Source organism: Anser cygnoides, chromosome 5, assembly GCF_040182565.1.
Source record: "Anser cygnoides isolate HZ-2024a breed goose chromosome 5, Taihu_goose_T2T_genome, whole genome shotgun sequence".
Lineage (NCBI taxonomy): Eukaryota > Metazoa > Chordata > Aves > Anseriformes > Anatidae > Anser > Anser cygnoides.
In genome coordinates this window covers 57,656,785-57,670,953 of record NC_089877.1, presented here as the reverse complement: position 1 = coordinate 57,670,953, position 14,169 = coordinate 57,656,785, and the positions used below count along the sequence as shown (strand labels likewise).

At 42.1% G+C, this 14,169-nt stretch overlaps 1 protein-coding gene across 2 annotated transcripts in view; it reads left to right on the top strand.

Moving 5' to 3' along the window:
* The window catches only part of AKT1 (AKT serine/threonine kinase 1), a 72,579-nt gene extending 65,016 nt beyond the window's left edge, over positions 1-7,563 (top strand). For both annotated transcript variants that reach the window (XM_066998424.1, XM_013183025.3), the window contains exons 12-14: positions 647-734; positions 5,444-5,546; positions 6,250-7,563. In XM_066998424.1, coding sequence (XP_066854525.1) covers positions 647-734; positions 5,444-5,546; positions 6,250-6,329 — 271 coding nt within the window. In that variant the 3' untranslated portion in view covers positions 6,330-7,563. The remainder of the gene's footprint in view (positions 1-646; positions 735-5,443; positions 5,547-6,249) is intronic.
* The last annotated feature ends 6,606 nt before the right edge of the window (positions 7,564-14,169 follow it).

Below are 14,169 nucleotides of genomic sequence, written 5' to 3'. Positions count from 1 at the left end.
ACAGTTTTATTTTGGAATAAAAGTGCTTTATCTTGATATACCTTTAAGTCAATAAAACACCCTTTGTGCTTTCTCGAAGCTGAGGAGGAGGAAAGATTTGCATACAACGTGATATTATCACTGCAGTTGTCAACTGTTTTCTTTAATGGAAATTTAAATCAGATGGCATAAATCAGTTCGTCTTAAAAATCCTTGCCTCTCTGATGTTTCAAAATCAAATTCAGTTTTAGTGCCACCATCGCTCTGCTCTTGAAAATTATAGAGGGTAGTTGCTTGTTAATTTAGAAAGGAGAGAGAGAGTCAGCTTGCTCAGACCTTTTTCTTGCAGCATCTCCTCAAGGCTGTAGGACAGCATCCCCTCTAAAGGCAGATCTTTTGAATTGTGATTTTTGTTTGTTTGTTTAAGAGAAAGTTTTGTTGCATGCTAAGACTTCCTAGCATGTTTTCAAACCTTTTAGAAGAACGGTGGTGTGATCTGAAGTGTAGAGTATCCTACAGCCCTTGCACAAAAACCAAGAGGGAAGCAAATGCCAAATGCTCCAAAATGTATTATGTAAACTCAGAATTTCTTTGGTACCATTTCATAAAACTGTATGAGAAAAATAACTGTACTCAAACACTGATTTATTTATTTTGCCCCAAACAGGTTAGGTGGCGGTCCTGATGATGCCAAGGAGATTATGCAACACAAATTCTTTGCTGGCATCGTTTGGCAGGATGTATACGAGAAAAAGGTACTTAAACAACTGTTCTCCCAAGGTGAATTGTAGCTGTGGATGTCCTGACTGGTTCAGAGTTTGTTGCCCTTGGTAAGGTGTACAGAAGTTCTACGTGGAAGAGGTTTGCAGTTGTTTTATCAAGGCTAAATTGATTCTTGCTTCTTAAAATACTGTGGCTGGATTACTTCTGAACAAAAGCTCCCCCCCCCCATGAGGAGTGTCTCTCAACAAGATACTTGTTTCTGTGAGTGAATAAATAGGATGTAGCCAAAATTGCTTCCAAGTGTAGACAGTATATAAGCGTTTGAAGTGGCATTTCCTGTGAGTTCTTGTTGCTATTTTTTGCTATCCATCAAATGATGGATCTCTTGTGATTTATGGGGCCCAAAAGTTAGTTACTGTTGGTTCCTGAGCACCTGGAAGTAAAACTTTCCAGAAGCAGTAGTGGCAGACTGCTTGTTCCCTTTGTTTTTCCTGTCTTGAATGGTGAAATCAGACTGAATTCAGCAGGCAAAAGGAAGGGAAGGCCTTCGCATCAATTCAAGCCTAGCATACATATATTTTTGGCCATCGATGTGATGTGTCTGCACTTCGTGGTGTTTCTCATCAGCTTTTCCTTGAGACCCACTGTATGTGTAGGCATTCCACCGAGAGAGACTGAGGTGGGAGACACCAGTCCTTTGAGCATGAGTTACACCAGTTGTCTCTCGCTCTGTCCCTTCATTCCCAGGTAACTTCACGCACTCCTCCAAGCTGGCTTGGTGCTTTCAGAGTGACCTGCTGTGTTCCTCTCCCATTTGATTCTCACCAACCACATTTTGCATAACACTCCCATGAAGCGCAGCTAACTAAAGCTTGGGTCTGGTGATTCAGGGCTCCCACCTACTGACACTGTATGATCTCAGCCTTTCCTCATTTCCTTCCTTCCCCCCGCAGCCCCACATAATACCTGATGTAGTTTAATCTCTAAGAACAGCTTAGTTCTCCCTCCAGTTGCTGGAAGCAGGTAAGAAACATAGCAGAAAATGAGTTTTGAATTTTTGGTAAAACTAATACAGCGCAGTTTTTGTTGACTTAGAAGTCAGAGAACAACGCCACAGCTTTCCATACTGTAGTGGCAGAATTGTCCAGTGCTTCCATGTTACCAAGAGTGCTCTGTTTCCTTCTTGGTCACTCCTTTGCAGATCTGTATGGCTAAAGGGAAATGAAAAATGAGAAAATAGCGTTTTGTGCCCTGAAAGTGTATGTAGCATTTAGAGCTCTGTCCTTTCAGAGCATCCCTTGAGAGAGAGCTGCATGCAGGCAGGAGGTAGATACAGGCAGGAGGGAATTGTGAGGACTTCATCCAAAATAATGTAAAAAGTATATCTGAATTACTGTTCTAAGCCATAGGTTATCCCCTCTTTCACCCAGCTGGCATACTGCAAAATCCCCCAAGTATTTAGTTTAAGGTTAAAAGTTGATAACAGGGTTCAGATATTTTCAGTGAAGTTACTTGTTAACAGTATGATGGGAGTCCTGCTTCCCTGAATGGAGGAGGCAATTTATTACAAGCCGGAGGCAATTTATTTTTATTTTTATTTATTATTTATTTTCATTTATTATTATTACATACAAGCCGGAGGCAATTTGTTTATCTGTGTGCTTGAGGAAGCCTTCATAAAATGTCCCACTGCAGTACTGACTCAGATTGTTGTGGAAACTACCAGGAAATTGCAAATGTTAAGTATTTTGAAGAGAATAGCATGCTAAGTGAGGCTGTTTCTGCCTTTGGCCTATACAAGGAGGCTGGATTCTGGTTTCGCTCCTGTCCCGTTAGTAGGTGCACCTGAGATTGGATGTAAACTGTTACCTATTGTAGAAGTAACCATGCTGTGTAAATGAAGATATTTCAGAAAGCCTGTGAGTAATTGCTGCCTGAGTTCCAGGTGGCCCGAGGAGGATCTTGCTGTATTTACCTGAGGTGCAGTGTTACGGAAAAAATCAGGATTTTGTCAGCTGCCCAGAGGTGTTCATGTGCTAAGCTTGGTTACCTGCTACCTCCAGATAACGGTGAGGGTGTTTGTGAGCATGGGCTTGGGGTAAGCAAGAACACTTACTTTGTAATCAGGCTTTTTGGAAACATAGCATAGCTCTGAATTACGAGCAGTTCTGAATAACTGGGGTTGTCCCAGGAATTTAAAATATTCATTAGACCAGCCCGGAAAAGCGTTGCGATTTGTCTCCGGTATAAAGAAAGGTGCAATTTAATTTGCAGTCTTTTGCCCACGTTCAGTTGAAACGTACACAATGAGATTTTAATCACGTGTTGTTTTTTCTTGTCTTTTTTGCCTCTTAAACCAACATAAGCCTGCGGGTGTCAAGCTGGTCTGCAGCAGTGGGAGGCTACAGGTGGCACCTCTCTGCCAGTTGAACTGCAGAGCTCTCGCGCTGACAGCTTTTCAGTAAAGCACCATATTTGCTTGGTAAAGCCAGCGTTATAGCTTTCTGCGGCTTCCCCTCTGTTTCCAGCTTCATGTTCTGAATTTGACAGCTAGGAAAAGAATTTTGTCTTGTGGGTGCATCATAATCTGTCTCAAATCGCTTTTACCAGATCCTAAAATAAAAGGAAAAAACGGCAGAGGCAGCGCTTGCCCGTTACACACGCACTGAGACTCAGGGCTGCTGCTCCCAGTCCTTCTGGTGTGCACAGTTCAGGTGTCTGCTGCAGTGCCCAAGTCCTAAATCACTCTGTGCTGCGTACAGCGAGCTACAGCGGCTGGGAGCGTGGCGGGTGCCAAAACCCCCATTAGCTTAAAAGGGCAGAGAGAGCTTCGGATCCGCACGCACACAGCTCGTCAAAAACATACCGAGGTTCCCTGTAAGGAGCAGGCTGCTGTGAGGAGAAAGAGAATGGAGTTGAAATTTGAAAGAAATAATACTCGTCCCCAACGGGGCTTTTAGACATAAGATGCAGATTTGACTTGAGAATAGTGTTATTAACATCATAATGCAGTGTTCCCTCTTCAGGAGCTTTGGGAGGACTGTGAGGCTCGGAGTGACTGGTGGCTTTGGGATATCCTGTTTCCTTTTCCTTTTTAAATTCAGGACATAAAGGGCCTTTTTTTTTTTTTTTACAGGAATATTTACCAGGCTCCTTTAAGGCATACTTGGGAACAAAGAATAATTAGCAATTAAAAAGTATGAATGTATACTGTAATTTTGCTTGCTTATAGTAAAGTTAGAATTTTTATGAATTTAATTTTTTAAAAATTGGTTTTAAACTGTGGAATGTTTCTTTGTATTTGGAAATAGCACCGTATGTGTAGATTACAACTCTTAAAGGCTTTAAATTGAAAATGAAGGAGCTGTATTGAACTGTTTGAAAGACAGGACAACGCTCTGTCAGGTGCTCTCAAAAAAAAAAGAAAAAGTGATAGGGAGCTTGAAGGTAGTGATTTTCTTCTGAGCTGACTTGCCAAGCAAGCGATTCTTAAGCTCTAAGTTGGAGGAGAAGCTGGAGGTGGGGAGATGTTCCGTACACCCAGGGTTTGCTGATGTTTTGCGGGTAGTGACTTCTGTCGGTGTCGTTCTGATTTCTGTCGGAGCAGGAGCACAAGTCCCAGGGTCACGGCGTAATTCCAGCCGGAGCAGTTTACCATTTGCTTAGATAAACTTCTCCCTGCGGTTTCAGCTTGGAAGCCATACACTTCCTCAATCACGCTCCTAAATTGTTGCCTGGTGTGGCCGCGTGCTATTAAAAGACGGCCACGTTTAACCCCAGCGGTGGGCGAGCGGCAGCCCAGCGCCGAGCGCTATTGCGTGTCCTCCGTGGGAGGGCGAGGAGCCGTGTTTGCCTCCCGCTTCCAGCCTGTCGTGCAGCGGGAAGGTGAGCGAGCTCTGAATCCCAGCTCCTTTGCCCCCCAAAGCTGTCCGTGTTCCAGCCCCGTGCATCTGCGCGCAGCCAGCCCTGCCACCCCGCTTCCCAGGCTGCCGCCTCCTCGGGCCCCAGCCAAGCAGCTCAGCTCCATCTGGAGCGCCTGTTGCTGGCGCTCGCCTGCGTGCACGGGCATGATTTCTTGCCCTTCTGCCCATGCAGGTTTCAAGAATAGGACCCAAACAGGGCTCTAGCAAGAGGAGGATGTTACTGCATGCTTTTTTTTTTGTAAACACTCCAGATTTTCTAAGTTTAGAGCTGATACGAAACTACTTTTTGGGGACCCGGAGCACAGGTCCAGTCTTCTGCACGGTTGTGCTCTGAGTGCATGGACACGGCAGCTCTGTAGCTGGAGCTTTCTTGTGAACGTTACAACCCTTATGATGATGTGTGAGGCTAGCTGATCAGCTTGGTATCGCTGAACACGATTCTTACGCATTTTCATCCTCAGTTGTAAATCAGACTAGATGCAGCCTACAATTTACATCTAATTAGGTAGGGAAACAGCATATACTATTAATTTTAAACATTTATATGCATGTTATTCATTACTTGAAGCAACATTAGGAGTGTCAGATTTTCTTTCTGCAATTAAATTCTAGCAGCAAAATGCCTTAAACGACCAGTAAGCAGGATGTGCCCACCTAGCCTTACTGTATACTGTTTTTTTACGGACTGCGTTGTGGTTTTTTTTAAGTTTAAAATTTACAAAAAGCCACTGTAGCGTGTAACTCTACTTCAAATCCTACCTGTTTGAAACAGTACTTTAAGAACCTCTAAACGGACAATATTTTTCTATTTTTCATAGCTTGTACCTCCATTTAAGCCACAAGTTACATCTGAAACAGACACAAGATACTTTGATGAAGAATTTACAGCACAGATGATTACAATCACTCCTCCTGACCAAGGTAAAGTTTTCCCAAATGTTTCTCGCTGTCTTCTCCAGACCACCAAAAATAATCTGCTGTCAGGTTATCCAGTCCCTTTAGAACATACAGAAAAACATCAATTTCAACTCACGCGTCTTCCATATATGTATCTGATCAAGAAGCTGGTAAACTAATATGAAACTTTCCACATGTCTTTCCTGCTTGGGAAATGAAAAACCTGTTTTAGAATATATTGAAATCATTTGTACTGTTGTCTTCAAAATCTGGATAGTCTCCTGTTGGGGAAAAAATATTCTGTCCATGAGTTTTGCATGTGTACATCTGTTCGCACACTGGTGTGTATGCAAGCAGTCAGTTGAGTAGGGGATAATGTCCATATTCAATCAAAATATTTTTTCATGCTGACTGAGCATGTTCAATACTTTGAAATAGCAATTGCCAAAGATTCAAACACTGAATATGAATTTGAGCAATGCGACCCCTAGCAATTTTAAATGGACATCCAAACAACAGAACGCATATACAACAATCGGAATTTTCTGTGATGCGCATTGAATGGGGTGAGATTTCAGACTTGCTGTTTCTTTATCCTTTCAAGTTGTGGAAGAGAAAAGCAACGCTGAATTTTCAGAGAGAGCTTTATTGTGCATTACTGTTTGTTTATGTACGATAAAAAGGTTCCAAATGTTGTCTAATGCTTTTTTTTTTTCCCATTTTTCAGATGACAGCATGGATTGTATAGATAATGAGAGAAGACCTCATTTTCCTCAGTTCTCCTATTCAGCCAGTGGAACCGCTTAATATTTTGCAATGTTTTCCTGTTCAGAAACAAAACAGACTGCATTTTGGGGACCTTACTTCAATGGACACTAGAGAACTTTCTATATTATCTGAATTACAAACTGTGTTTGTATTACTATTTAGATGAATTTGTAGGAAGCCTCACAGATTCTGTATTTAAAACAATTCTTTGATGCATTTTTGAGAAGGAAAATGAATCCATTCTTAAAGTATTACGTCAAGGCTTTTATGCTGAATGGTGTTTTTAAGAATATACACCAAAACTGTTTACTTTAGAATTAATTAAGGTATTCAACATATCACCAACTCTGACCAGAAAATCCCCTTATTTTATTTATTTCATACAGTTCATTATCTAAATATAGAATCTGCACTCTGAACAATTAGATTTATATAGGAAGATATAAGACTTTAGTAGCTAGTGCAATAATATAAGCAACAAAGTGAACAAACTCTGGAGGGTTAAGGTTCAAACTCATTTTGGACAGCAGTGAAATGTCATCCAACTCCAGAAAACCAACTATAGGAACAGCATTAATGGCCTCAGTGAGGTAAAATCAAAAAGCAAAAGTTATTTTTGTTATAACATCTGCTACAAGACATTACATATCAAACTGAATCCAGTGGAATCTAGTCCAACGCTACATCGTACAGATGAGTATTCCATGCAAGACAGTGCATTTAATTATTCCATTTGCGTAGAGTTTAGGAATACTTCATAGGATTGGCTTCTCAGAACATAGAAAATGCTTAATTTACCAATCTAATATGAAATGCAACAACACAGAATCACCCACCTGCACCACTGTATAAAAATACCATACAGGTCTAAGTGAGAAATCATCTTAATGAGTGAGTCAACCAGACAAAAGTACATTTTGGCACTGAAGTAATGACTTGTTGCCGCTTTTTTTTTTATGGAAAGATATATGAATATATATAAACACTTAATGATTTTTTGCATCATGCCAGATCATTTCCTCTTTCTTGAGTGTGCATTAAAGGTATCAGCTGACAGTTCATGGTGCCTTCTCACTCTTGAAGATTCACTTTAACAGTGTTTCCCATGTATAAAAAAAACCTAGGTTGAAACTTCATATGTGTTTGAATAATAATGGTGTTCAAAAAGTGAATTTTTTTTTTCATTTTTAATATTAGTGGAAAAATTCCCTACACCCTGTTTTTGTTGTATCATGTTTCTTTGTAATTTTCATAAAAGCAGTCTTATTCTGTCTCTCCTGCGAATGAATTTATTCCATTGTAGGTTGCGTTCTCTTAAATTGCTTTTTTTGTTTTTCATTCTCTTGACTGTATAAAAATGATGACATGTACTGCAGTTAACTAGCATTTAATTTTTTTTATTTGAAAGGGAGTATGTTATGAAAACCCTTGCTTCCCCTTTCCACCAGAAACTGCTGTGTTTGCACAGAGAACCCATCATCTTGACTTTTTTTTTTAACAACATTCAACTTTAGTATTTTTACTTATGATATGAAAGTTTCCCTCCAAATACTTAAATAAAAATTGCTTTAACAAGTTAGGTTCTTATTTATTGTGGTAGGAACCTTCCGAAGTTGTTGATGCAACATTCACTCCAGTTACTAGCCTGTGAAGTGTGCACATCTTTGAGAGATTTGTTTCATCTCTGTGCTGATCATTATGCAAAGATAATTTTGGAAAATGTTGAAGAGAAATATACCCTGTTCCAGAAGTACGTAGTCTTGAGGTGAATGAGGACAAGCCTCATTTTGCTGTCCTCCTGATGCCAGTGAGATTGTGTTACTGAAGCCCTGATCTTCAAAGGTATTTCTATTCCAGTCACTCTGGCCAGTGTATAATATATAATACTACATTTCCTTTCTAGGGACTAGTATTAATCACTTCTAGGAGCTAGTTATACAAGGCTGGAATCTCCTTTTCCAAACAAGAATGCAGAGGAAAAGGCAAGAAGATCCAAGAACAACTCCAGTGTGCTTCAAACCAAGCACAGAAGTTGCAACTGTAGTAAGCCATTAAACATCCAAAACGTTTTTGGGTTCAGGGAATAGCCCATAATTCCCAGTAGAATTTACTGTAAACTTTAGGCAAAGATGGAAGGTGAAAGGAGCAATCTGTTTCTCTGTGGAGGATACCTTAAATTGGTGATGGACTGCCTATCCCATTCCACTAGTCTGATCTAACTCTTCTGCCTTTGCTTCTAAATCTTCATCTGAGTTTGCAGTCAGCCCAGGGATGAAGTCCAAAGAACCCTTCTGCAAGTCTACAAGCCCCGACAAGTTCTGCACTAACACGCTTTGTGCATCCAAATATAGGCAACACAAATGAGCAAAGGTTACCATAATCTGCCCCAAGGAAAATCTGGTTTTCCAAGTGCAGGAACAGATGTGGATCAGGTGGTTCTGGTGAGGCTGATTATGTCTTAGTGTTTTTCTGTCAGTTGTTGCTATTGGATTTTTTGCTCCATGTAAGATGGAAGTTGGGGGGGGGATGGGGGTGGTTGAAAGGCTAAAAAAATCCAGTAATCTTAATAGTGTTAGCAACAGTGAACTGAGGGCCACACCTGAATGCAGCAGGGTCTTCCAGATATTATATCTCATTTCACCTGTGAATATTCAAAGCCTATCATCTGTGATTGAATATTTATCTGTTACAGCTGCCTACTGCAAACATAAAGTATGTTCTTTAAGTTTTGATTTAGGAGAGAAGACGAGAAGTAGCTGTTAGCATGCTGTTGTCTTTCCCTGTCACAGAAGTCTATGAACCATCTCATTCACCTCAGATTGCTTTTGTACCGTATATGCAGAAACTGCTTAAATGTTGTACGTTCGTTTATCTGTTTTATTTGAAACAAAACTCTTCATCTATGCTGATCAAACCTCCTTGTTGTTCCCTTTGGTGCTGACAAATGTTATCATGTTCTGGTGGTACACATTGCAGCAAGGATCATTTTGTGAGCCCATTGATCCGATGCTTCAATTTCTTTTCCAGTGTGTGTTCCTGTACTGAGTGGGACTCCTCCACTGGACCAGGCGACTGGTCCTCCTTTTCACAACCTGCTCCCGTGTTCCCTGTCAGTTTTCCTCCACTACTGCTGAAATGCTGCTATCAGTGTCTTCTAACCCCTATTTGTGTGCAGCCAGTTTTGCCTTCAATTTTTTACTTGTACTTGGGAGGAATGACCCCCAAACATCTGCTGAACTGTTCCCTTCCTTGAACTCATGCTTAAAACTCTCCTTGTTGTGATGACAATTCAGGTATCCTGGCTGGGCAAACTGACCTGTGCCATCTCCTGCCTTTTCCCTCTTTATTTTTTGTCTTGCATCTAGTCCTTGACCCCGAAGCATCTGCAGAGAGAGCTTAGGGTAGTTGAATCCCATTTTGAGGTGAAGATGGTGCCTCCTGAGTACTACGAGACAAATGCTAAAACGTCTGCCTGCAACACGTTGGTCATACGTGTGCAGTGCAGCCCAGGAACTCAGTTGCAAACTCAGGCTGGGAGAAAAACGGGAAAAAGAAAACAACAAAACCTTTGCAACTGCAGGTAAGTACCATGGTTCTCTGTGTGCCACCGAGGGCAGTCAGGAGACAAGGCCAGCTGAGCACTGGTCAGCACAGACACTGCTGCTTGTGCTGTTTGGGGCTAAGAGGCTTTGGCCGAACCTGTGTGATTCTGCACATTCCGCTTTGTGTTCTCCTGAGAAACTGAAACATCCACTACAATCCCATTAGGCTTGGCAGGCTGTTTTCTCTTTAAACTGGGAGATGACCGCTGTGGTTTATGGCATCCAAAGTTCTGCACAAACTGTGACCTCTCACCTCCAAAGCAAAACAAACTGCTCTTTCTTCATTTTTCTTTCTGCATCATCATCATTCCAGAAGGTAAGCTCTGCATGCTCCCCAGCTGCTGCACTGCTCTCGTGCAGGCCTGAAATACTCTGCTGTTTGAATTTGCTCCCAGTTTTCCAAACTTTGATGGTTTTTTTGCGATTTGAGGTGAAATTTTTCCTTGATTAATTGAAATAGGGGTTGAAGTTTCATGTATGTAGTTTGGATTGCTTATGTGCACTTAAATGGTCAGTGCAAGAGTGCTGTATTCTTAATTCTCCTAGTACTCCTTGGAGAAAAAATCCTTGTCAGATAAAATAACCTTATATTTTCGGTGAGCATATGCTAAGTCAGGTTTTATCTCCAGTAGCAGGACTTGGGATGGTAGTCCAAAATCAGAGTTCCCAATCTATGGTGGGAACACAAACCCCAAGGAGATGGGGTTGCAGAAGAGAAGCTCACAAACATAAAGCACCTGTGAGCGTTGCACGGGGCTTCTGCCTGAGGAGTCTGGGAGTCGGTAAGTTGGGAGGAAGGTTGGATTTGCTTCACTTTGTCTGAAAGAGTTTGGGAGGTAAAAAACACATTTGAAGAAATGAGCCTATGTAAAAGGATCTTGTTTCTTCAGTGCTGCAAATGAGTGTGTTTGTCTTCCACTTCGAGCTCAATTTTCTTAATAACAGGGAGGTTAATTGCCACTAGAAGTAAAACGAAAAGAACATACAGTGCCTATAGCAAATGAGAGCTTATTATCCCAAATGCAGCTGAGTGTACAGACGTTTCGTAGTTCTGTCTAATGGAACATATGTTGCATTCTAATCAGGTGATGACTGGTTGCTCTGTGTCTGAAATCATTTTAAACAAAGCCATTTTATTACAGTAGTCCCTGCGTGCTTTTTTTTTTTCCCCTCCTCCTTTTTATTTGTTTGTTTAGTCGTTTACAGCTGGTTGCCCTCCTGGTGTTGAGAGCGTGGTGGGTCCTCTGTTGAGGACCAGATGAAGGACTTTGTATGGGGAAAAACTACTCTGTGGTTTTTCAGAGTGCTTGTAGCTGTGTTGTTTTTCCTTCACTGAAGCATTGCTTCACGTGGTTGTTTGTGCTGCTGCTCACTACCTCTTTCCCTAGAGATGGACTTTGTGAACGTCCTCCTGGGTTAAATGTAAGCCCAGTGATTCAATTTTTAAGATTTTTTCACGCTGTTTCTTCCTGTCTCCTATCATATTGCTGTACCTGCTTGTATTTTGCATCTTCCTTGGGTCTTTGACCACACAGACTGCCGATGAGGTATTTTCACAAGTCTGAGGGTCTTTGCAATTCTGCATGTTTTTTTAAATTACACGTTCACCCTGCAGCAGGTACTAAAACTATTTTGAGAACAAGAGCGAAAATTCATCACAGAAACAGCTGAGAAACACAACTTAAGAAATTTAATTTTCTCTGAATTTGAGAGCACACACTTTAGTGAAGGAGGTTCTTCGTGCATTTTTCTCTGGTATGTATCTGTACTTCGAGACTGACAAGACCTGTATGCTGCTTTCATAAAAGTCTCTGTGACTGAGCACCCTCCTTGCTTTAGATGCTTCCAGTAGTACAAATCGCCCATTTTTATCGTTTTATTTTGTTACTGGTCCTGGTCATCCCAAGTTCACTGTATTTACTGATTTAAGCAAAGTATGTATCTTTGTTAAACTCGTGCACGTTTATTGCGTTATGGTTGGAGATTTTTCTTGCGGGTACTTCTCCCAAGGGTGCTGTATCTGAAGCACGCTGTATCTGGCACGTTGTTACTCACCGAGCTGGAGCTTGTCAGAGCATCCCGTTAAAGCAGGAGCACCAACACTTGCCCTTGCGTTGCTTAAGCTGGCTGCAGGCGGGTGGGATGCTCGACAGCTCTTCCTGGCATAACGCAGTGAATGCCTAGGAGAGAAAACCCCAAGTGACGTTTGCACTTTGACGTGAAGGAGGATGTCTGCTTTGCACGAGGAGCTGCAGTCTAGCAGGGACCCTCTGGCTGTTGCTGAAAGGCTGCGTGAGCAGCATTACCACCGGTTACTTGCATCTCTGCTTGGATGTGGTGCTTGCAGCTGTTTCTTTCCGCAGTGCCGTGCCCCAGATAGCTCCGTGCCTTTAATGCTCTTTTCACCTACCTGATGCAGGTCACTCACGAGTTCTAGTGCAGGCTGCGGCTGCCAGCTCCCTGAAGGTGCCTTGCACCCGGAGCTTTGCAGCTGCACCCCACAGATTTGCAAAAGCTTCCAGTTTTCTGACTGCTGTTGAAAACGGCAGCCTGACATAACTGACTCCAGCAGCTCTCCGCATTTCAGCAGTGCCTCAGGAGCCCAAGACTGTCTGAGGGCAAGGTCTGTGCTGCTCCTTAGCCTGTTTTTATTTTTCATTATTTATGTATTTATTTATTTAAATTCAGTGAAGTGCAAATCTGACGTTGAAGGACAACTGCAACACCTTTTCCCACACACAGGCCTGGCCTGGCTGCTTTCCCAAATGATAGATGAACTTTTCTACTGTGTTTGATAAATTGATGAGATGATTTTAAAGAATGTATGGACGTAGCAAAAGATCAGAACACATGCCCTTTTGTGAATTTTATTAACGAAAATGGAGTAATACTATTTTTAAGACAGTTGCGGCATATAGCAGGCTTTGCATATATTTTTCAGCTGCTACAATTTTTCCTTATTCTGGTATTACTGGGGAAATGAAACTAACCAGGAAGACAGGAATACCTGGTGACAATCCAGTAACGAGCATAAAACGAAACTGAATGGAAGGAGCAAGGTCACTTGGTGCAACTGCAGGCTGCAAAGTTGCAGAGGAAGGGAAATATAAGAAAGCAAAACAGAATGTACTTATTTACACTGGTGAGGTTGTCATAAATTTAATGTGTAACCAAGATAAAGGGAACAGACTTAGTATCTCCCTGTACTTGATTGTAAAGCCTGAAATTACGTTACCTTTCCAAAGTTTTACTTTCTGTGCTCATTTGCTCAGCTGTTAAGGAAGCAGAGATCAAAGGTGGCTGTTTATTATTTGAAATGGCCTTCCTTAGATTTGTCCTGCTTTATTCCAGTGAACAGCTCATTGAATTGTGATGAAGGTGATGCATCACCCAGTGGTTTTCCAGATAACTTTGAGAAACTTGTCATTTCTGTGCCATCTTCCGTATCTGTCAGAGATGAGGAAGGACAGAGACTGACTGATGAAGCTCCTGTGCGAGGCGGTGCTGCCTGCGGTTCCTCTGCGCAAAACACTCACCTCATCTCTCCTTTAAGATCAGCGCTGGTAACTCAGTTTTTGTAGCAATCTCCAACAGGTTCAGCTGAAATTCGCACAGTACCAAGACGCATGTGTGTGCATGTGCAAGTAGCATATGATACGGGTACACAGACTGGTGGAGGCCCCGAGCAGTCGAGAGCTGCTAGAGAGGAAGGCTGTAACAGCACAAAGAAGCTTCCAACTCCCCATCTGGAAAAATCCCCCACAGGAGCACAGGCAATGGCAATGCCATCTGTCTGTCTTCGGGAGAGCAGATCTCCTCTCTTGGGAGCAGAAAAAAGCTGGCACATGGAGGTGGGCTTTCACTTCCCCGCCGCACTGAGCCTGGATGCAGATTGCTGTGCCTCACCTACAAAGGCCAGGCCCCGCTGTTCTGTACCCTCTCCCTGTTTACCTACTTCTTAAGTCAGTTTTGTTTGAATCCCAGTTCTCTTCATTTTGCCTTTTGATGTTTTCCTTATGACACTGTCCTCCTTCCCGTCTCTCTGCAGCAGACAAGAATTTTTTTTCCTCACTTTTCCCCTGCCTTCATTCATTCTTTGCTGTGCTGCCTTAGTCTGTTTCAGACCTCCTTCTGCAGTCCCTTCTAGCGGGTGTGTTAAGAACTGACATAATACCTCTTAATTTAAATAATTGTTTGTTTCTTGGGTGGTATCCTGATGCTGCTCCTCAGGTCACTGCAGAGACTTCGGAAACCCAATACACAGCTATGCTCCATTT